The sequence below is a fragment of the Erpetoichthys calabaricus genome, chromosome 10 (genome assembly GCF_900747795.2).
Source record: "Erpetoichthys calabaricus chromosome 10, fErpCal1.3, whole genome shotgun sequence".
NCBI classification, from domain to species: Eukaryota; Metazoa; Chordata; class Cladistia; order Polypteriformes; family Polypteridae; genus Erpetoichthys; species Erpetoichthys calabaricus.
This window is the reverse complement of record NC_041403.2, coordinates 95,107,183-95,129,631: the sequence shown is the minus strand read 5'-3', so window position 1 is coordinate 95,129,631 and position 22,449 is coordinate 95,107,183. Positions and strand designations below refer to the sequence as shown.

General features: G+C 35.6%; 1 protein-coding gene across 6 annotated transcripts in view; it reads right to left on the bottom strand.

Annotated features, from left to right (window-relative positions):
• Positions 1–22,449, bottom strand: part of LOC114659255 (death-inducer obliterator 1-like) — a 109,303-nt gene that overhangs the window by 5,792 nt on the left and 81,062 nt on the right. For all 6 annotated transcript variants that reach the window (XM_028811638.2, XM_028811639.2, XM_051932908.1 and 3 more), the window contains 10 exons: positions 20,900–21,101; positions 11,831–12,305; positions 11,302–11,461; positions 11,035–11,151; positions 10,829–10,939; positions 10,368–10,500; positions 9,514–10,075; positions 8,095–8,248; positions 4,505–4,594; positions 3,096–3,291 (listed from right to left, as the gene is read on the bottom strand). In XM_028811638.2, coding sequence (XP_028667471.2) covers positions 3,096–3,291; positions 4,505–4,594; positions 8,095–8,248; positions 9,514–10,075; positions 10,368–10,500; positions 10,829–10,939; positions 11,035–11,151; positions 11,302–11,461; positions 11,831–12,305; positions 20,900–21,101 — 2,200 coding nt within the window. The remainder of the gene's footprint in view (positions 1–3,095; positions 3,292–4,504; positions 4,595–8,094; positions 8,249–9,513; positions 10,076–10,367; positions 10,501–10,828; positions 10,940–11,034; positions 11,152–11,301; positions 11,462–11,830; positions 12,306–20,899; positions 21,102–22,449) is intronic.

Sequence of the window (22,449 nt, the reverse complement as noted above, 5' to 3'; positions counted from 1 at the left end):
ATCTGGTATCCGAATGTCAGTTGTCTCCTGTCTCAAATAAGTAAAGTTCAATGCCATCAACATCCTTGGGGGGCCAAGCAATTTTAGTATCAAATTTCTGCATGGATTCTACTGGATGGTAAAATTTTAAAAAAATTCTAGTTTCAGTGTAACAAAATATTTAATATTCTGAGCATTTTATTATCAAAAAATACTTTTCAAACAAAATATAAAAGTATCTGTCAGATGCTGACATCACAAATGTTACTAGTGTTTAGTGTCTTAAAGATGTCATGACATTTGCTCAAAGCACAAAGGTTAAAAGTTTTCAGAAGTTATGGAAAATAGTGAGTCAACATAATAGTAAAAGTTAATAAAACATGCAGTTTCTTTAACTTTAGCTCAAGAGGAGAAACAGGGTGTTTACTTCCAATAAAAACATAACAATGCTGTTATTCTTGCTTTCATTATTGGTGTACCTAAAATGCTTTCTTAAATTTTATTTGAACTTTGTGGGTAGCATTGTAGTTAGTACAACTTCAAAGGCTTGGTTTTACACTCCATGGTTAGTTTGTGTAGAGCTTGTATGTTCTCCATGTCCTTGCAGATTTCTCCCATGCCACTCCAGCTTCTACCCAGATCCCAAAGAGGGGTCTGACTGTTGCTTCTAATATCAGCTTGCGTGATTGCAACTGTACTGACTGAACTACAATTAAAAAGTAGGTTCAGAAAATGGATGGATGAAGAATGTACTTCTGGCATGGAAATCAGAGGCCCACCTGGCAACAAGTGGGATTAATATTCCTTTAAGAATGACTTTTAATAAGCAAAGTCATGGTAATTTACAGCACTTCCAGCATCAAAACAAATACTTCAAAGCACCATCCTGTATTCTTGAAAGTAAAATTCCTTTTTGAAGTATTAAGAATATTTGTAGGGTATTACAGGCGATTGTACAAGACTGGTGCATGACAATAATACTTTCAAAAAGTACACCTCTAGGGTTAAGTCAGTATGTATGTAAGCCTTATTATGCTGTAGTTTTAAAACACTGAGCAAAGTGTGTAAGCAAAATTTAGATGTGCACTGAAGATGTAAAAGTATTTTAATTACACATCTTAGATTACATTTAAGCAAATTTGTTTGTATCAGACACCTATGGCCTCATTGCTAACTTACATGTCACATGATTTAGAAGTCATTTCATAATACTGACAGTGGACTGGAACCCCAATGTTGCTGGGATAGGATCCACCCTCCACAACCATTACTTTGCCAGGTAACTGTTTGATAGTGAATTGATGGATACTTAATAGTTTCAAGTATGAACATCAGTATAGCATCAATAATTAAAGTTTGTGTGGTCAAGGTAGCTGCTTTGTGAGAGCAGATGTGAATGGCACGTGCTATATTACCCATGTTGTACTCATACAGAAGAGGAAGACATTTCAAATCAAGGAAACTGTAATGGAGATAATATGAGAGGTGCCTAGCCAATCTCCCTCCCGCCCCTTTTTAAATGTTATATGAACATTAACAGGATGAACACACACATTGTATTTGACCACAACTCTTGACAAAATGAATGTGCGCAAATTCCACTCTTCCGTTGCCATTTCGCTTTTCAGAAATAACTTCTGAAAACCTATAATTCCGAGATCTCTTCAGTTCTTAGCATTTTCATGTCAGGCCATTATTACTTTATGCAATTTCATTTTGTTTTTTGATTCTTGGAAAATTCAGAGTTTTCTTTTCTACTCTGGCTGATTAAATAAATACGGAGTAGAATTTAAATCCTGAGACTGGCCATTTGAAGACTTTCTCCTTGTTGTCATCTTCCAAAGAACTCTCTCCTGGCAGTCTGTCATCTTTGGTTCTTTGCCTTGCTGCATGCCAGCTTGCTACCAATGGGTTTGGAAGCATTTTCTTCTGGACAGGTTGAAAAAAACTCTTTTCTGCAGACTACAGCATGTATTTTGCTGCCTCCATGAATAAATATGTATGCTAAACAACAAAGACAGCAAGTTTTATAGAATTTACATTGAGAGTTCCTTTACCCAATGCTGCAACATTTGATAACAGGCTTATTATTTAACCTATTCTTTTTAGGTGCCTTGTTTCAGTAAAGGAAATCTTCAGAAAGCCATCCACAATTTATTAGAATTAATGTGTAAACTTAAAGCAAACCTGCTGCAAGTGTCCCCCCAAGTGGAGGAGTGTTTTAATATGAAAGCCTTTATCTGGACAGCAGCATTCATATATTGGGTCTTCCAATCAGAATGCAGCTATTGGATTTGTTTTTGCCAGCTACTGTAATCAGTTTCAATATTTTACATGTTGGTTTTGATCACGATATAATACAAATGTAATTAAAAGACGATGCAACTATTAAAGTCACTTGCAGTTTATGTTCATAATGGTCTTGACATACAGATTTTCTCCAACTTCTTTTTTTGAGCTTAAGAAAACTATATAAACACTGTAATACAAGTTGCTCTAAATGACACTAAGACAAGAACAAGATCATACGAGAGAAATCTACCGCTGTATCTTTCTGGTATGTAAAACAATCTTTATTCAAAATAAATGTCAATGTAAATATAAAAATACAATATACATAATTTGCAAAATACATAAGCAACCAAAATTTTTTTTTTCAAAAAAGGTGATCAGTCACACTGATCAACATGGGCTCACGAACTGGAGAGCCCTTTAAGAAGTTGGAACTGTGATACCAGTGGTCCAATACTTTGCTAATGTCAACTGGACAAAACCAGTTCATGGAAGGTGAAGGGCGTTTATTCATAAATTGGAAATTATGTACTTACCTGTTGAACTGCAACACAGATGGCCTTGATAAGAAAAAAAAATTAAAGGAAGCTTTTCCGTACGTTCCTCTGAATGGAATTAAAGTGCGTTGGGTTTCTTAACAATTGATTTAAGTGGCAAATGTCAAAAATTTAGGATTTCAACAGGCAATTTCACAAAACCTGTATCAGTGATGGCCACAAGTAATTTTTAATGGCATCATGACCCACGTTACAGGAGGTGTTGGGACACATTCTGGTCTGTGTGACCAGGTGCATAGAGTTTCTCTCTACACAGCTGAAGCTTACCTGGCCCTTCAAATGGCAATAGTTTAGATGGAACAGAGTCCTTGGCGCTCAGTGGAATGAGGTAAAGATCTTTAATTCTTCTATTATTATTGGCTACCACACCAAATCGGCCCCGGCTGCTGAAATAAGAGAATAGAGAGATATAGGCGACCTCCTCCTCTTCTGTTGCTGGATGGAAACGGATTAGGCATAGTTCCTGTAGTAATACACAAAAAAAAGCAACACCAGTGGACATTGTTACTATCCAAGAGGTTGGTATTTAAATTGATTGTAATAGAATAGGAACAGAGAACACTTTAAAGTCAGTCAGTTTTTGTCTAACCCACGTAGCCCTGAACAGGATTGCAGGGGTGTAGTGGAGCCTACACCAGCTAGCACAGGGCACAAGGCATGAACAAACCCTGGACAGGGCAAACACACATCTACACCACAACTACACACTAGTGGCAATTTACCCAACCTGCACATCTTTGGACTGTGGGAGGAAACCAATGTAGACAGGGTGGAGAACATGCAAACTCCACGCAGGGAGGACCCAGGACGTGAACTATGGTCTCTCCTTACAGCGAGGCAGCAGTGCTACCACTGTGCCACCATCACAGTTCAAAGTGACAATCAAATATCTATGTCGGCATGAGCTAGTTCATTAGGGATTGTTTGGAAAAAGTTTTTCCAACTTTCCCAGAATGACAACTTCTTGGCAGCACATTTTTTTTTTTTTTTTTACCTGCTTTTCAATTCTGTATGTTATAACCTAAGGGAACAGTGGCATGGTGTTTAGCACTCCTTGAAGAAGAGCTCCGAATTTCAACCACTGTATCAATCTGTGTGAACTAAGCAACAGTTGTTACTCCAGCTTTCCTACATCATTCCAAAAACATTTGCGTTAAATTCACAGGGAGCTCCAAATGAACCTGGTATGATCAAGTGTATCCAGCAAAAGACTTTCATCACATGGAGATGTTTCTGGCCTTGTATCCAATTCTGTTAGGATATTTAGAATCATGAATTTCACTGTGCTGGTTTGGAATGATTATCTGCTCTTTTATAACCTTTAAAGACCCTTGCATAAATGAAAAGTAATTTTCAATAGACTACAGAATAAGCCATTGGAGCACATTTGGTACTTGGCTGTTGTCTAATGCCACACAGTTACTTAAGCGTTTGGTACACTGGTCTGTATTTAACTTACACCCTGCCTGACCTGATACTGAAAGACACAGCATGCAAGTGAAACGTTCATCCATTTCTTTTCTATTAAATTTCTAACTCCACGCTTTCCCATAGGAAAAATAGCTCTAGGAAAGTTAATGAGCATTTGTGAACACATAAAAGGTTTATACAAACCAGTATTTCACTGCAGTTTACATTATACGCTATTAAAAATCTTGTTGTTCAGTTCTCTTTACCTTGGTCAATGAAGATTTTAGCTTTCCAATATAATCCCAGACTGTGTGTGGGGAAATTCGACCACCAATATGAATGGTATCAGGTAAATCCTAAAAAGGAAAAATTACAGGATTCATCAAATGCTATCTTTGTAAGTTAGTCATAAAGGACTCATCAGGATATTATTTTTCACTAATGTACAATTCTTTTTCATTGAATAATTAACATCTTACACTGTGTATAATCAACACTTTTACCAAACCATAAACAAAGAGGTAAGTCTACTGGATTCTTGCACCTAACAGTCATCTTTTTGGTCCAACTGACTTGGTGGCCTATTCAGATATCCTGGAATAGATCCGAGGATAAGAAAATCCTCCAGCAATCAAATTTTCTGTCTCTTCCCTTAATGCTGGGGAAGACAGTGAAAGAAAGAGCAAAAATAGTTGTGTTCATTCCCAGAAATTACTAGGTAAAATGTTAGCTGGAGCAGTAACCTGCATTAAGTAATCATTACCAGGTGGGCAACTCATAGACAAAATAGAGACTGTATACACAATCCCTCAAAGTGATCTCATCACCTTTACTATCCTGCAGTGTTGTCAACTAGAACTACTGATTTATGATCATGCGAAAAGCATGAGGCAAAAAGAACATAAGCTGAACATTACAGGAAAGCCACAATTGTCCTGTACTCAGGTTTCCATATCAAATGTTTTTTTTTTTTTTTTGCTGACCCTATATCCCTGGACTGTTTGTGCTCCAATGAGTTGCTAAACCAACTTGGACACGGATACATTAACAAGCTCATCTGGCTCTTTACCATACAGTGGGGGAGTATAACTTAGGTTGCACTCTTTTACCTCTGTCCAGACTGAAACAAGTCCAGAAATACAATCTTAATTTGTACTATTATGTTATCATTATCATTGAAGTTGTGGGGTAATGCAGTTTGTGAACCCTTGGAACCACTTGTATTTTGATATTCATCTAAACCCAAAATACTGAAGAGCAATTAAAACTTTTATAAATTGTTATTGAGCCCATTGATCCAACATTCACGGTTTGTTTTTGGGACACAGAATGTGAAACCTTCCTTTCTTTAAGTGTTGATACAGCTTTCAGGGATTTTTTTCTTTGATCAATCCAACACATTGGCTTGAGCTTTTTCTTTGTGGAACATCAATAATCAATTTATTGAAGACTTCTATAAACTGGCCACTTCAGTTTGTGCCAGAGAGTTAATTTGGCTGGGATAATCTGAAACAAAATGTATGCTTCTTCACCCATTTGGCTGCAAATTTACAGCTGTGTTTTTGGACACAAATTTATCAACATTGTGGGTATCATCTCAAAATAATTCAATTTTGTGTAGCGAACAGCATGATGCTCTGCTACAGAAATTATACTATCCACAATTTATTATTTCCTCTATAAATTTAATCCAGAAGGCAGCCCCCAAGCCACCACATCCTCTTTGCTGCAGCTTCTGGATGAAATGTGCTTCCTTTCTAGCACATTTTACACCACAAATTTTCACTTTCATCTCATCTGCCCAAAGAATGCTATTCCAACAGCCTATTGGCTCATCCAGATAGTCTAAGACAGACCTGAGGCAGGGAGCATTGTTAGTTTTGGAGAGTACTGGCTTCTTCTTCAATATGCATGCCTGTACGCTAAAGTTCTACAATGTCTTCCATATAATGGGTTTACACATTTGCTAAGGCAGGAGGAACCAGCAGATCACTGGCCATTTCTATCGCTGGTTCTTTGTGCGGTCTTAAAATACACACCTATACTAAGATCATTTTTTTTTGATAACCCCTTAAAACAAACAATGCAATGGTGTACAATTTCTTTTTTGTATACTTTGTAGCTGACCCTTGATTAATAAATCCCTAAGTTCTGAGAAAGAGTGGTGTAATACATCCTATAACCTTACCCCGCCGTAGACACTTTCTGAAGTCACCAAGACTGCTATTCTCTGGGCCATGGTTCATACCCACATCCCCATTAACAGCACACACTGAAGGGGAACTGTGACAGTTTGTGAATTTTAAGAGGTAACAGCTGTTCACACTTCTGGCCAGTTTTCATTTTAATTTAATTAAATCTTATCTTAAAATGTGTTGTGAATTGTTATTTTTAAAATAGTCACATGTTGACATTTGGTTCAAAACACCCAAGGAAACTTTGCATTATTTTACAGAGGTCCACTTCAATAGTTGTCTTTACATCCTTTACAGATGAGATTACGAATTGCTGCTGGAGAATGGATTCACAACAAAAAAATGGCACTAGGTCACAGTCACAAGTTTTTGTTTTTAAATGTTTAGCTGTCTTTTTAGTGCTTGGTTGTACTGAACGCAGATGCTGGATTACTTCCTCCTTGAAGCTCACATTAATGAATGCTGGATCAACACTTTCAATAAAACCACAGACCAGAGAAAATTTTAAAATTCTAAAGGTTCACAAACATTCTGAATGCTGTAACTAATAAACCAGCCATGTATTGTATTTGACCAGCAACATTCATCTTCAGTAAAATGGAATTGTAATGTATAAGAAACACCCAGCTGACCACTTCTGGAAATAAATACAATTGACAAAATAATGTGCGTTACAGAAAAAGCTCATAACCAAGGCTGATTGGCCATTCTCATGTCATCCATACAGCCGTATGCATTCCTTTAATTTATTCTACCTTGCAATTATTTTTTATTACAAAATTGCCATTAAGAATAGGAAAGATTCCTGGCATTTAAATTCCAAAACATATACTAAACTAATATTAAAATGATAGACATTTCAAGTCTTCATTGTGTTTTAGAAATTTAAAGTGCATATAGGGAGTAAGAGGTACTAAAATATGGTTAAGATATGCTGATTGAGCATTGTGTTCCAGTAGAAATCTTCTTATACTTCAGTATCTTGCACTGAAACAGCACTTCTTGAGGATTCAGCAATTACGGTATTCATGCTTACAGTAGATACCTCTGCTAACAGCCAATCATGGCATACAATTCTTAGAGGTCACATCGTTTGTTTGCATATTAAATTGTGCGTAAATCCACACAGACAATCTGTATGTACAGCTAATAGTGATCCAAACGTGATTAAGAAAACGCACATTATGATTTCTGTTGGTGAAATTCAGACTGTCACGCTGTCAATAAAACAGTCTTATACTGGAACTTGTTTTGCATATTTGAAGTGACACTGTAGTGTGAGTGATGTAAAAGCAATTACCAAAAAAGGTGTGTAATAAGGTTGTAGCTAACCTTGCTGTAAACTGAGTTATGCCAAAATATTGGTAAAAGTACAAAAAGCTAGTAAAAACTGCAATAGAGTTCAAAAACAGTGCCATGTCTTAAAATGTGCAAAAAAAAATATGGGAGCATTTCTGGTAAATACAGAAAATTGCAAAAAAAAAAAAAAAAAAAAAAAAAAAAAAAAAAAAAAAAAAAGGTTTTGGGAGTATGGGCCTTTTCTCATTGGATCTGATTTATAGAAAACCATTTTATTGGACTTCTAAAACAGCAAACACTCAGTTAACATCCCCCAGTTATGAGTTACTGAGATGTCTTCATGAATGAGGATTCATTCTGACCTCTGCAAGGTAGTCGATGGAGCCAGAAACTAGATAAGCCTTTGTAACAAATTTGGCCACACTGTGCATGTTGATAAAACCTTTCCACAGGATCTCTTGCTTCGAAAGAAATGCTGATGTTTCTCCTTCTGGTGGAGAACGTGATTCTGCAGTGCTGGAAAATTAAAACAAATATTGTTTTTAAAGCAAGTACTAATAAAAATACCTAAGCATTAAAAAGTGTATCAAGAAAGTTTTTAAACGTATTGCTAAAGTAACAGTACTAAAAACTTTCACATAACATTTTACATAAACCACTTAAGAAGAAAACTGATTGAATACATCATTGCCCCTGAATTTTCCTTTAATATATGCTTTCTAATGTCCCTTCAGTTTGGTGGCTGAATGTGTGAAAACAAATAATTCTCAAACTAAAATGTATCAGAAGAAAGTAATTTTTTTTATTAATATTTGGTGGAGGCTCCAATCTGTTGCAATGACATTTTTATTTCTTCACATTCCATGTTGATGCATCTATTATTAAGAAGTGATGTTTCTACTAATTTTATCTGCAGATTTGCTTCTGCTTTATAAAGGTGCATGAATGTTAATTTAAACATGTATATTTTTACTCTACAACAATTCCTCAATATAGTGTTGACTTGCTGAGAGGCATGTGGCCCACGTTTTCTTTTATTGACTTGAAAGTCTATCTTACTGTCCAATGGCATTTAGCTCTATGCAATACCATGAAAGTCTTTTTCCACCCACAAGAAGAAGTCTGCCAAAATCATAAGAAATAATCACTGGGGCAAATTACTGACAGCTTTTGCAAGAAAATTTTGTTCAGTGCTGTGAACATGGGTCGAACTGAAAATACACCTTTCAAAAGACAAGTCATCCAAAACTACAAAGATATCCTTAAATATACTGATCTTACCCTGCTGAAAAGCTGTGCCATATAATCAAAGCAGCAATTCATAAATTATGTGCAAGCTGCTTTACTAAACAGTTGCAGATGTTTCAAAAACAGATTAAATGTACCTCTAAGCAATATGCAAAACTTCTAGACACTCAAAAAATGCAAGAAAACTGCAGCAAAATGTACCTAAACCAAATATAAAATGGATAGCATTTTTTCTCTTCTTTCCATTTATCGCTCAAGCAACACAACATTTTAATGAAGAGACCATTTTGCAAAGGCATTGTGCCTGTCTGTGTATTAGATTAACGAGAATGTAATCACAAATCTCAAAATTACTCTTTCCCTTACAGACATAAAAATTTAAATTTTTTGATTTTTACCACATAATGGAATGGACACAAATTTGGCAAGTTGTTTATCATTTCAACAATTTAAATGTAATTCCTATTTTATTCTAACGAAATGCAATGTTAAAATATACTCTTATTAAGGAGTTAAAAAAATGAATGTGGCACCTGACACTGGAGGAAACTGAAGAAAAGTATCTGGTGTCTGGAGAAGATGCTGGTTTCATCAGTATTGACTTTGGAACAGAAAGTGGCATTACTGATTTTTCTGCTTCATTATCTGCATCTTTTGCAGGAGTGGTAATGGGATTTGGACTGCTGGGCAGCAGTGTGACTGGGAATGATGATGATTGTGATGGAGTTACAGTAACATTAGGCCGTGTGCCTGCCGTCCTAGGATCTCTCCGAGAAATGCTGGAAGATGACGTAACAGCTGGAAAAAGAGGGGGTGCGTTGGAAGCAGAAATGTTAGAAGCTTCAGGAGATGCAGGTGATTCTGTAGTGTTAGTTTGTGACTCAAGATTTGAGTTTGAGCCCGGCCGAGCTTCTAGAGTTTTAGCAGTCGTGGCATTTTGTTGAGCCCCATTATTAGATAACTGAGCAACGGCTGCATTTTCAGCTTTAACTGAACTGGTTTCTTGCTTTATTTTAGAGTCTGGCTTTTTAGAAACCAAAGGTGCAGTAAGCTTTGGCTTCTTTGGTACAGGGTCTTCTTCAGCAGGCATTTGTCCTATTTATATATATAAAAAAAAAAGAAAAAAAAAAAAAAAAAAAGACAGTTAACAAGCAACATTTGTCACTAATTAAACCCTGAAATCTGATAACACCTAAGAAACAGTGTGACTTAGTATAATTAAGTGGAACATAACCCCTTATACAAAAACGAGTCATGAAAAATGTCAACTATTCTGTGCAATAAATATTTAAGGGGTGTAAGGGGTGAGAGAAAGCTTTTTTTCAGTAAATAGTTTATGCATAATTATTACTTTTTAACAAGCCGTAAGATACCTAAAATAGGTTACCTGTGCATATCTTGCAGTTGAGGTCAAAGAGATGAGCTCTGTGTTCACCTGTGGTGTCCTTTAACATAGTGCTAAAGATATCAGGCACAGTAACACTGCTTGCAGGTTGAACAGGACGTGGATCCTCTTGTTCCTTATGGGGGGGAAAAAAAAATAACTCGTTCCACAAAAACTTCATAAGCTGTACTGCATTTTTAATTGACTCATGAACCAAACAAGTTTCATTTTGCAAATGAACTGCAGAAGCTGTATGAAGCTGAATTTTTGCCCTTGAATAAATATTCACTTTGCACATATGTCCTATAGTAATAGATGTACTAGTGACTTGCTTTATGATACCCTGGCGCTCATATTACTAAACAAGTTTATATTATGGAATTATTTTCCAGAAAGACCAAACAAACCCTCAATTCTAATATACATCTTTGTAATACTTCAAAATAGGTATTTTAAATACATACATCTGTATCAGACATGGGTGGAGATTCCTCCATATCTACAGTGGGTACAACTTCTTGTTTCAAGCCAAATTTGTGTGGCTCTCGATGAGATTTCTGACTTGATTCAAGAACCTGAAAATATTAACACAGTAGTTAACCATAGCAATTGACAATTATGCAACCACTATGGATAAATGTGTTTCAGCGTGGGGTTTACTCTAATTTACCTCTGTAGTTTCTTTATCTTTCCATTCTGACATCTCTTTGGAAAGGAGCTCCTCTGGACTTAACCTCACCAGTTTAAATGGAGAGATCTCACCTTTGATTACACGATAAAAAAGTCCCTGAAGTATAAAAAAAACATCTACTAGTTTTTTTTACTTTACAATAATACAAAACATGAAATTTAAAAATATTAAATCATAACTTACAAAAGTGGCAACATTTACATTCAGGAAACTTAGTTTAATAATGGAATATTTACCACTACACACCTTGTTTTTAGGATCCTTCAGATTAAACATAATACTTCGATATTTGTTCTTGTATTTGCTGTCAGTAGCCTGACACAGACCAAACATTTCTCTCTCAATTCCAAAAGAAATCTTGCTAACTTCAGACTCCGATATATTCAAATCATCACTGTCACTAACCCTTAAAAATAAAAAGGCCAAACAGGTAAACATTCAATGTAACAGAATAAAATTTTCAGTTTGCAGAATTACCATACAAGACCAATCAACTTGAAAACAACCCTTATAATTGTGCTGCATTCTAGTTTTAGTTTAAAATTAAAATACACATTTCAACAAGTTTTATTTAACAGATTAGGAATAATTCCTATCTTTTTCCAATGCTGCCAAAATCAGTTTGAAATATTTAAACATTTAAAAATGCAATCAATCAACAAGTTGTAAAGAATGCTCTGACATTTTAAATGCAAGTAACATTGTGTGAGCATGCATTTTATATATATATCCTTTAAATAAAAACACTAAGCAAGCTGTACATATGCAACCTCACCTTTTATAAAGTATCTCAGTCAAGGAGCGTCGTATATTCTGTCTGATTTGATTGTTGGGCTGAGGCTGGGGAGCAACAGGTGTCGTAGGTTTGGGTATGGGTGAATTAGCTGGTGGTGCAGGGGATCCTGCAGCAGGCTTTATTGCAGGAGCACCAGCAGAGGCGGCTGGCTGTTTTTTGGGTATTGTAAATGAAGTCTTCATAACTCTGAGCGCCCCAGAAGCATGATGAGTGGCAGAGGACAGACCAGGCCCAAGGTCTGAAGGTGGACGTCTAGGACTATTTGCATTATTTGAAGTCACAGGGTTTTTCTTGGGAGGTACTATATTTGATGGAGGAGAAGGGAGCTTCTTTGTTTTAGGAGAAGTCAGAGTAGTGGTATTTGCTTTTGAAGATACTGCTGCTGGAGGCAGGGGTAGTGTTTTTTCCACTGCTGATTCCACTTTAGCATCATTTCCTTCCTTCTCCTTTGAAGCTGTTCAAAACAAAAAGCTCCTGGTCAAAATCACCAATGACAAAATATCATAAAGGCTACAGTGTAGGTTAAAAGCCATTAAGCATTTTTTCCAGAATTTATAAATTGCCTTATTTAAGAGTATAAAAACAACAATTGCACTTTTAGAGCAAACAAGCTTATTCCACAGACACAAAGGTAAAAATAAACAAAATAAAAAAAAATTTAAAGGACAGTTTAGAACAAAATTAAAAAAAGCTGAAGATACTTGAAAACAATTTGATAAATTGTACTGCTAACAACTGAGCTACCAGTGTGCCAGGACAGATTAAAAATTTATACTTGGTAAAATGAAATAGTATCATCAATTGTATATTACAATGAAGCACTGTACTACTTTAAAATAATCTACTCTTCCAAGGCACATGCATCAATATGTGCAAGAATATTTTATAAAAAAAAAAAAAAAAAAAAAAAAAAAAATACACATACAAACTTTTCATGTCCCAATATTTCTTAAATGAAGAGACAGCTCACCCTTTCAAATGGCTTGTTCCCTGGTTAATTTTTTTGTGATGATTCATAACTACTTGTGAACTTAACATTTTAGTTGTCCCATTTCACAGTCACTTTAACATAATGCCTTAAGGAATGAATACAATCCTAAAACAGTGTATTGAAATTGAAGAGATGCAGAAAAGTATTAATCCCTCTTTTTTTGTGAACACATTACTAACTAGAAAGTCACTTTACAGAAATGTTGCTGTTAAGTCAGATTAAATACATTCACTCTGCATTATGAGCATGAAGTGGGAGATTAAGGTGTATGTAATACAGAACAAAATATTTTGATTTGCAGTGTTTTTCTTTTAGCACTGCTATGATGCACTAAATTAAGCCAAGATGAAACTAATAATTAAATGTTTTGCTAGTTGCAAGATACCTTTTCAGTCAAACTACTCTGGGGCACAGTATTAAGATGGACAGCTGAAAGCACATCAAAGGTGAAATATTATACAAGGACACCAGTCTTTGGGGGGTGGGGGTGAGGACGATGTGTTAAACGACACTCCCCAAAGCAAACTGTAATTAAAAAAGTACTCAATGAGAACATGCTATAAATTATCAACACACTAACATGTGGGTAAACAAATTGAGCCAAAGGTACACACATGTAAATCTGGTGGACAAGAATGACCACCAACTGGTAAAGAAACCAGTTTAAAATCAACAGGGAGCTCAAAGTTTCTTAACCAAGATGGGAGAACCTGTGCAAGGTAACACACTCTTCAGTACTTTCCAGACATACCTTCCATGGAATGATGGAATAACTGTGTCCAGTTATTTTGAGATTAAGTCAAAATATTCACTGGCTCCTTTGGGTGTGAATGCTGTATTGCTATACTTGGTGAAACAAACACAGCTCACCTGAGTTTCGCCACTGAAACCATCATGTTTAACTACATCATGGAGATGCTCTTTGGTCAAGAGCCTGTTTTCATGTGAAGGTGACCAGTTTGGGCAGATTAACATTCCCAATTGAAGACTTCTAGTATGCACAGAACCGGATAATATTCTGTGTGGTGGCCAGCCAAGGAGAAGATGAAATCCACAGACCATTTGTGACATGACTTCTAAGATGGCAATACAATTCAAGCTCATAAAAACTTCAGACAGCTTCAGCAAATGTGCTTATTTGCACGATAATTTGAGTAAACATCCCAAAATTCGAATGCACTTTTAAGTATTGATTCAGGTGGTTAACTTGCATGTTCTTTGGTTGTTATAGATGTTTTTCCCCATTTATGAAAGTTGAATGGTGGGTTAAGTAGAGACTTTTGAATGATGCAAGAGAATAAGCAAACTGCTGAAATATGTAAAATGTGTGCTGCAGGCACTATGTTGCTTGCTGTTAACTACATTAACTGCACACTCTATACAAGAACATATTCTAATAGTTACAGATAACTCAGACTGATGCCAATATAAATTTTCATTTTCTCCCCAAACTAAAATAGCAAAGTAAATTTTTGCTTTGTGTGTTTTGGTGGATTCCACTTGGACTTCACAAAGGACCTGGATTCCAAACTACTAATTGTTAGGGGTATTGAACACAGTATTTGTAATATGCACATACCAATAAATTACATAGCACCGATAGGTAATTTACTAGGCACACTGATTGAACAAATGCTTGCTCTTTCGGAGGTTCTGTATATGTAGTGAAGACACTATTTGTATTTCACAAATGTAATGATGAAAGGTTTTACTTAAACCAAGAATTCAGCACTTTCTCAATCTTTTATCTTAACTCCTTATTTTTATGCCCTTGTACAAGACGCCTGAAGCAAAGGAAGAGCATGCTCCTAGCTGCATTTGGGCTTAGTTTTTATTGGTATTTACGATTCACAATGTGCTCCATTAAATGCAGTGTAATTAAAGACCTAACCTGAGCCCACCAAGAAAGTAAATTATGATACTTTCAAAACAAATGGATATTTACAGCTTGAGAAGTTACTGTTTAAACATATATCAAAACTATAAAGCCACAGTATACAACTTTGTGTGTATGTATATAATATATATGCACACATACATAATGAATGCGAGACTTGATTTATCATTCCCAACTTTAAATGGACATACTGGATCCAGTAAAAATCCAGTTTTAATCCAAATTTTAAACCCTTAGTGTTTTTATTTTGTTCTAGTAGTTTACAAGTGCTCCTACAGAGACACAACAACGAAGAACTGTATTACTAGAAGCTAACATGATAAAAACATGCATAATATTTCCAATTTTTGAAGAAAAGCATATGATTTACATTAACATTGCCACTTCCCACAAGAAACAGCACAAATTCTAGCAATGCAAAATGGCAAAACTAAATATTGTTTATCACACTGCAAGCTAAGCCACATCTTTTATTGTATGGTTACATGGGGAAAAAGAAAAACCACTTAAAATATTTTCTGGCATGTGAAGCAATACACATACACTGAAACTTCCAGGTCAACACTTTTTGGTTTGTACTGGAAACACAAGCTAATCAATTTAGAGCTTGTGACTTGAGCATTAGCTTCCAGAGAGAAACAAACTTTTATCAGGAGCCAGTATCACTGAAACTTAATTGTATTCAGTGACGATTTATTCTGCAAACTATGAAATTACATTATACAAAACTCCCATTAATATGCCTCTGTATTTACACAATTGTATTGAAAAAGAAAGTTTGATTAATAATTAAATATGTATTTTCTATTCATATTTAATGCAAGAGTTAGCACTGTAGGAGACCATGTTTGGCCACAGGTGGTTTATAAATGGTTTTCCTCTGATTAAATCCCACATGAGAACACAATAGGTTGATTGTTAAGTCTAAATAATCTATGAATGATCATGTCCATTGCTATTAAGATGGGCTTGAGGGTCTCCAAAAGCAAAATTAAATTGGACGGGTTGTGAAAATGTGAGGGTGGAAAATGGATTGGTGATTTCTAAGCATTTAATTTTAAAGTTGTGCGCACGCATACACACACACATACACATTATGTTGCACCAGTCAGCCAATTATTTTGCTAATTTATATGGGCATGTTTATATTTAGTAAGCAGCTTTGACATGTTTGTAATTTTGGTTATGCTAGAAACACACCATCAAGTCAGAATAGTCTTAACAGACATGTACAGCTGTAAACAACTAAAAGAAAAATATGAATTGTAATAATCTGTCTCGTATTATTATAAATCAGTGGAATAAGACAATCCTTTAACAAACAATGGCACTCTCACATAAAGAGGAACCAGGGATAAGGCATTGCACTACGCTACTTGTTATTTTGCAAATTATAAAAACATAAGACTTAATGAAGAGTTGATGGAGATTCAAAGAAACAAAGAAATGTATTAAAAATAAATTATGAAGGCTCACACTTCAGGCCAGCAAGGGGTCTGGGTTCAGTGTCATGTGCTGCATACATCATTTGGAAGATGGCAGTACACCATGAAACATTCTCATCAACAGATGTAACACACTGTGGTACAGTTTTTGTATGTAAAAGGCAGAACGCTGGTTGAAATCCATTGCCAACTTGTACAGGTATGTAATCTCAAAGGGTACAAGACCGCAAACAAACTGCCGAGTGTTTTTGAAGTACTTTCCATGGGAGGTGTTGGACCATCCACCTTACCAATCAGACATCACTGAAATTCAAGTCTCCTTCTCCTATGAAAAAGTATGTGGGTGGTAAGCAAGTGATGGTAAAGATCACTGCAATAATGGCTCGGTTACAAAGCCTTTAACACCAATTTCTTGCCATTGTGGACAGATGCCTTAACATGGTAGAACAAGATAGAGAAAACAATGGAGATCACCTGGAAAAGCAGTACCCTAATCAAATCTTCATGTGTTTCAGAATGTATAAGCTTTAAAATAAACAGGCAAATAATAATGTGCCACTTAATTCTAACACGTTGGTGTATGTACACAAAAAGTAACCTGAGAAAGTTTATTTTTTCCACGTTAGCTGCTACACAAAGTATAAAAACTAAAATATGTGAAGAATTTGAGCAATGCAGTGACATAATTTGAGCATACAAGAAACAATCCAGAGCCACCTTAACAGTGGCAAAGGTGGACTGTTACGAGATGGATAATATATTCAATGATTAGTTTGGTGGAGTAATTTAAAAATGTATACCATTTGAATGAAAAGTTAAAATGCATCTCTGCAATTTCAATTATTGCTACTATAATACAAAAAGGAATTCCGAATCATTAGATTAGGATCAAATGTCAAGTTTTGTCAGAAAATATTCTAATACCAATTAATATCAAGCAAATATTGCTATAGTATGACAAAATCTATTATAAATTGAGCTAAGATGTCAATCTCTTATTTAAAATTAGCAAAAGTTCTTAAGAGCTTACACTAAAGTGAGCACAGGGCAAAAAAATGGGAGCCAATACTACATTTGAAAAAAGAGTTCATGTCAGAACACACTTACACAAATACCCCAGGAGGCTCAAAGGAGCCACAATTCAACTTAAAATACATGTCTTTGAAATTTAGGATGGTGAAAAATGGTGTGATAATAGAATGGTGAAATAACAGAAAAAAAAAACAAGGTGAAAAATGCTGTGATAATAGAAGAAAATGGTGAAATAACAGAAAAAAACAAAAACAATCTATGAAAAAACCCTACACAGGACTGTGAGTAGGCTTGGATTTGGGCCCAGGCTCCGGTTTTGAGGTAGGACTCTACACCAATGCGCTACTCACAACTTAGGCCTCAAATTTATGCATCTTACCAAAATAGCAACTTCAAATTGAACACATTTATTAAATGGACATAAGCTTTGGCCCAAACACTATATATAGTACAAGGATAGACTTGAATAATCCAAGCTTTCTCTTATGGACCATTATATGGGTTGCCGTCTAACGGGGAAGTTTACTTGGTGAACAATATTTTTTCTTGCAGTATCTTAATTTTATACCTCGGTCTTCAACTAAACGTTTTTAATATTAACTGGATAACAGAAATTTCTTGTAGACTGTATGTATACTTATGAAATTAGTATAGTTTGTTTTTACAGATGACCTAAATTAGCTTCTGCCTAGTAATAAAATTTGATTCCTACCGATGTTTAACATTTTAATAAACTCCACCTTGAATGTTTAATTCAAAAATGATTTCCATAGATACTAAATATGTTTCTGGGGAATTCTTAAACGTTGCATTAAGGATTTCTGTGCAGGAACTACGTTTTAAAGGAGTGTTAGCATATCACCATTGTTTAAAGCAGGGATAACCTTGTCGCAATATGCCAAAAGTGATTAAATGAACAGTGTGAACTTGAATCGGTCATATTGTTGACACAAACAAGTGTGTGGTTGCAGTCTGCAAATACCATTTCCAGCTCATACAGCTCCTTTAGAACATGCCATTTTCTTCTGTACTGTCAATGTGATTCAAGACCCAACACTGAATGGGTGGTAATCTACGATATTATTGTGCGTTTGTATTGCTTTTAAATCTTTAATTTTGACTTTTCCTGTCTCAGTTAACTCAACAATTTAAGTGTTAAAATGCTTGAATGGTTTATTTCTGAAATCAAGCATTTTCAAAAAATACTGTGCGTTTGAGTCAAACAACATTCTCGGCGGTGGGATTCATCAACTTAAAATGCTAATTTCAAACTGATGTCAAATGAAAGGAGATGACCATTCACTTTGAACTATTTGCTTTATTTGTACCTAAACACCTTAAAACATGTATGTTTCCATGAAACCACCTCATCCATGGACGAGACAGTTTTCATTATTTTAGCTTGATTCAGCAAATGTTACTTAATTACCACACCAGTCACTACACTGACAAGTCACCAACCCATTATTTTAAAAAAGAAGCCTTATCAGTTATCTGAAAATACTGAAAGTACATCTTTTACCCTAAAATAAATGGCCAAAATATGTATCAAATAAGTTAAATGACACATTAGGAAAACTAGTATCTGGTATAAAATTATGTAAAGTGGTTTACAATAAAAAATAGATTTGTATGTTCTCTGAATGAAAACTATCTGGATTGTGTTTCATATTTTTCTGCAAAACTTAACTGGAACCATTTTATCATGTACATTTTTTTGCAAATGAATATAAATGTACTAATTTTTATGTGCCAAGAAAACAAATTTAAGAAACGAATCACCCTGAAAATTGTTTACAAAATAAGGTTCATTCCCCTGTACTAACTTAGTTACCCTCTTAAGTTAACAAAGCTCCACAACAGTTCTTAGAATTTACTTTCCAATTGAAACTCTGATTTGAGTTTTGGTTAGGGAAAAAAAGTTAATTTGCCAAATATCAAAAATAAATTTACTGAGAGAAGAACAGTTGTATATGTCAACACAAGTCTTAAACTATGTGGTTGAATTAGGAAATTGAATAATACTAGCATTTCAAAGCAAAACTGTCGGCAAAAGGGCAACCTCTTCTAAAATTCTCTTTGCTGTACCAAACAAACACCATACAGTACTACAACTAATTTGCTCTCCTCATACTGGCAGAGACAAGTTTAGTGTTTTAAATTAAAGAATGCAAAAAAATAATTTAAAAGAATGTAATGGTCCTTGAAAATATTTGAAAAACAACTGTGTCCATATGGCCTTTTCCTGATCCTTCAGGTCTGCATTCTTCAGTAGGCTTCAGAAGAGAATCCAGAGATTTTAGCAAGAGGTGATGTAGCAGTATCCAGGTTGTAACCGTGTGCTGCAACTCCAGGTCCTTGTTTGCTGTTTCTGTAGCCATAATGCATGGAAATCATGGTTTCTGTTGTCATTATTCCAATGGAAGTACAACAGTGGTTGCTCATGGAGGGTCAATGACAGTACTTGCAGTACTGCCAACAGTCACACTGATTGCTACTTACTTTTAATCACACAGTCCAAGAGCAAACTAGGAAATGTTTGAAAGTGTAGGAATAAAAATGTAAAAATGAACAGAATTTTCAGAGATGTCTTTATTTTATAGACAGATGCTTGATATACAAACACCAATTTATGGATAAGAAACCTCAGAGCAGTATTTACTGCTTTTTGCGCTTGACAAATAACACACCAATCATTATACTGGATACCAAAGCCATCACACAGAAATACCTGCATGCTGGCTCCTTGTGACAGTGCAATGACATCACCAAGTGTCTAAAGAGTTTTGAAGAAAATGTTAAATAAGACTAAGAAAACCTACCTGCAATACTGAGCTGCAAATTGTCTGAGGAAGGCAATATAATCATTTCCATTGTAAGTGGAAAATAGGTGGGAAACAGCCTAAAACAACTACATACTTCAAATATTGAAATGTTGACACTAATAAGAGAGGATTCAGCAATGGATCATAAGCCATGTTGATGTGAACAGCTAAAAAAATATTTACTGCTTCTTCATTAAGTTAATTTCAAACCTAAAAGTAACATCAACTCCAGTGTTCTTGACTTGGTGGGGCTCAAATACTAAAACCTCTACTTAGTCAAAGTATTAAAGTATGAAATTTATAACCAAAAAAATCTGAACGTATTCTTTCAGGAATCTGCAGCAGAAGTTTCAATCTTTTCAAGCATGTAGTGCTTTGATGTACACACTACAAAAACCTCATGTCTTTCTTCTAAAGTAGCGTGATGTGCTAGTATCTGTATTAAATGAAAACTGTAAAAAAATGTAACACATTAGCTGGGTGTGGAACTGCAGAATCTCCCTCGAAGTAGTTGTTTGTTTAGGTTTCTCGACAGTGTGACACCAAACAACGTAGAACTGATGACCAGCTTACCTGAATGCTTCATATACCAAGAGATGCTCCATGTATCCTTTCGATTGAGGAAGCACAGAAAGAAAAAAATTGTACCACATAATACATTAAATATACTTACCATTCAGAAACAATCTTATATATGAAACAGAACACTCATCCTCTTGAAGTATGCACTGCTGTGAGATTTGGTTAGAAGTACTAAATTACTATTTAAAAATCTACTAGTCAGAGGGAAATTAAAATTCACCCTCTTTTCAAAAATATATAGGGTGTAAATTTTGAAAACCTCAGGAAGATACATACACGGTTTGTAAAACACAGATGAAGCAATGGCAGCAGTCTTTTCTGGCTTTACTGCATTGTAATTATGATCACTGGACCAGGATGGCACAGGACACTCTTCTGTTGGCTGGTTGCTGGAAGATTCAGAGGCTCCTGCTGGTTTATTCACCATCACAAGAAGCCGTTTGACAGGCTTCTTCTCTGGCACGTTTTTTTTCTGTGTCTAGAAGTGAGAGATAAACAGAAAGTTAATTTAAGACATTTTTAAATTTGACTTATAAATCAGGCAAGTATATAAGGGCTTTCAATCTAATATATTAAAATGCACAACGTTGGGAATATCTTAACATTTCTCCACATTTGAATTTACAAAAGTTTATATTTACAAAATACAAATAGTATTATCTTTACTATCCTTATGTATTAGATACTAAAACAGTAAAAGTGGCGTCTGGAGTTATAATGAAAGTAGTTACAATCAAATTTCAAGGAATCTAAATACTGATTTAAAAAATAAAAAATGTAAACCACAGAACGGACATCCTGTCCAGGGTTGCAGGTAAAACCATCTGCCCCAGACGCACCAACCCAGCCTTAGGCCTCTGTCCAGTGCAGAAAGAGTCACAACCAATAAACCCCCCAACACACCTGTTAAGTGGGATGCTAAAGCATCGAACCATTATGCTATACACTCACCAGTCACTATGTTAGGAAAATCTTGTTGGTATCGGGTTGTACCCCTTTTGCCTTTAGAGCTGTCAAAATTCTTTGTGGCATATATTTAAAGTGCTGGAAACATTCTTCAGGCATTTTGGTCCATATTGACACGAGAGCATCATGGGAGTTGATGCAGATTTATCGACTGTACAGCTGTGATGCGAATCTCCCATTCCACAACATCCCAAAGGTATTCTTACTGAACTGAGATCTGGTGACTGAGTTGGCAGTTTGAATACAGTGAACTCATTCTCATGTTTAAGAAACCAGTTTTAGATGATCTGAGGTTTGTGAAATGGTGTATAATCCTGCTGGAAGGAGCCATCAGAAGATGGATACACTGCAGTCACGGTTAGCAACAATACTCAGCGAGGCTACTGCATTTAAACGGTGCTCAATTGGTACTAAGGGGCTTAAAGTGTGTCAAGAAAATGTCCCCCACACCATTACACAGCCCCAAACCATCCCCCCCCCCGGCCCCACCTGAACCATTAATACAAAGCAGGATGGATCCGTGCTTTCACGGCGATACCAAATTTTGATCATACCATTCGAACGTCGCAAGAAAAATCTAGTCTAAACAGACCAGGTAATGCTTTGACAATCTTCTATTGTTCAATTTTGGTGAGACTGTGCACATTCTAGCTTCAGTTGCCTGTTTTTAAGTGACAAGAGTGGCACCTGGTGTGGTCTCCTGCTGTTGTAGCCCATTCACTTCAAGGCTTGATGCACTGTGCATTCAATGATGCTTTTCTGCATACCTCTGATGCAACGAGCGGTTATTTGAGTCAACATGAACCAGTCTGGCCATTCTCAGACCTCTGGCATCAACAAGCATTTTCACCCTTAGAACT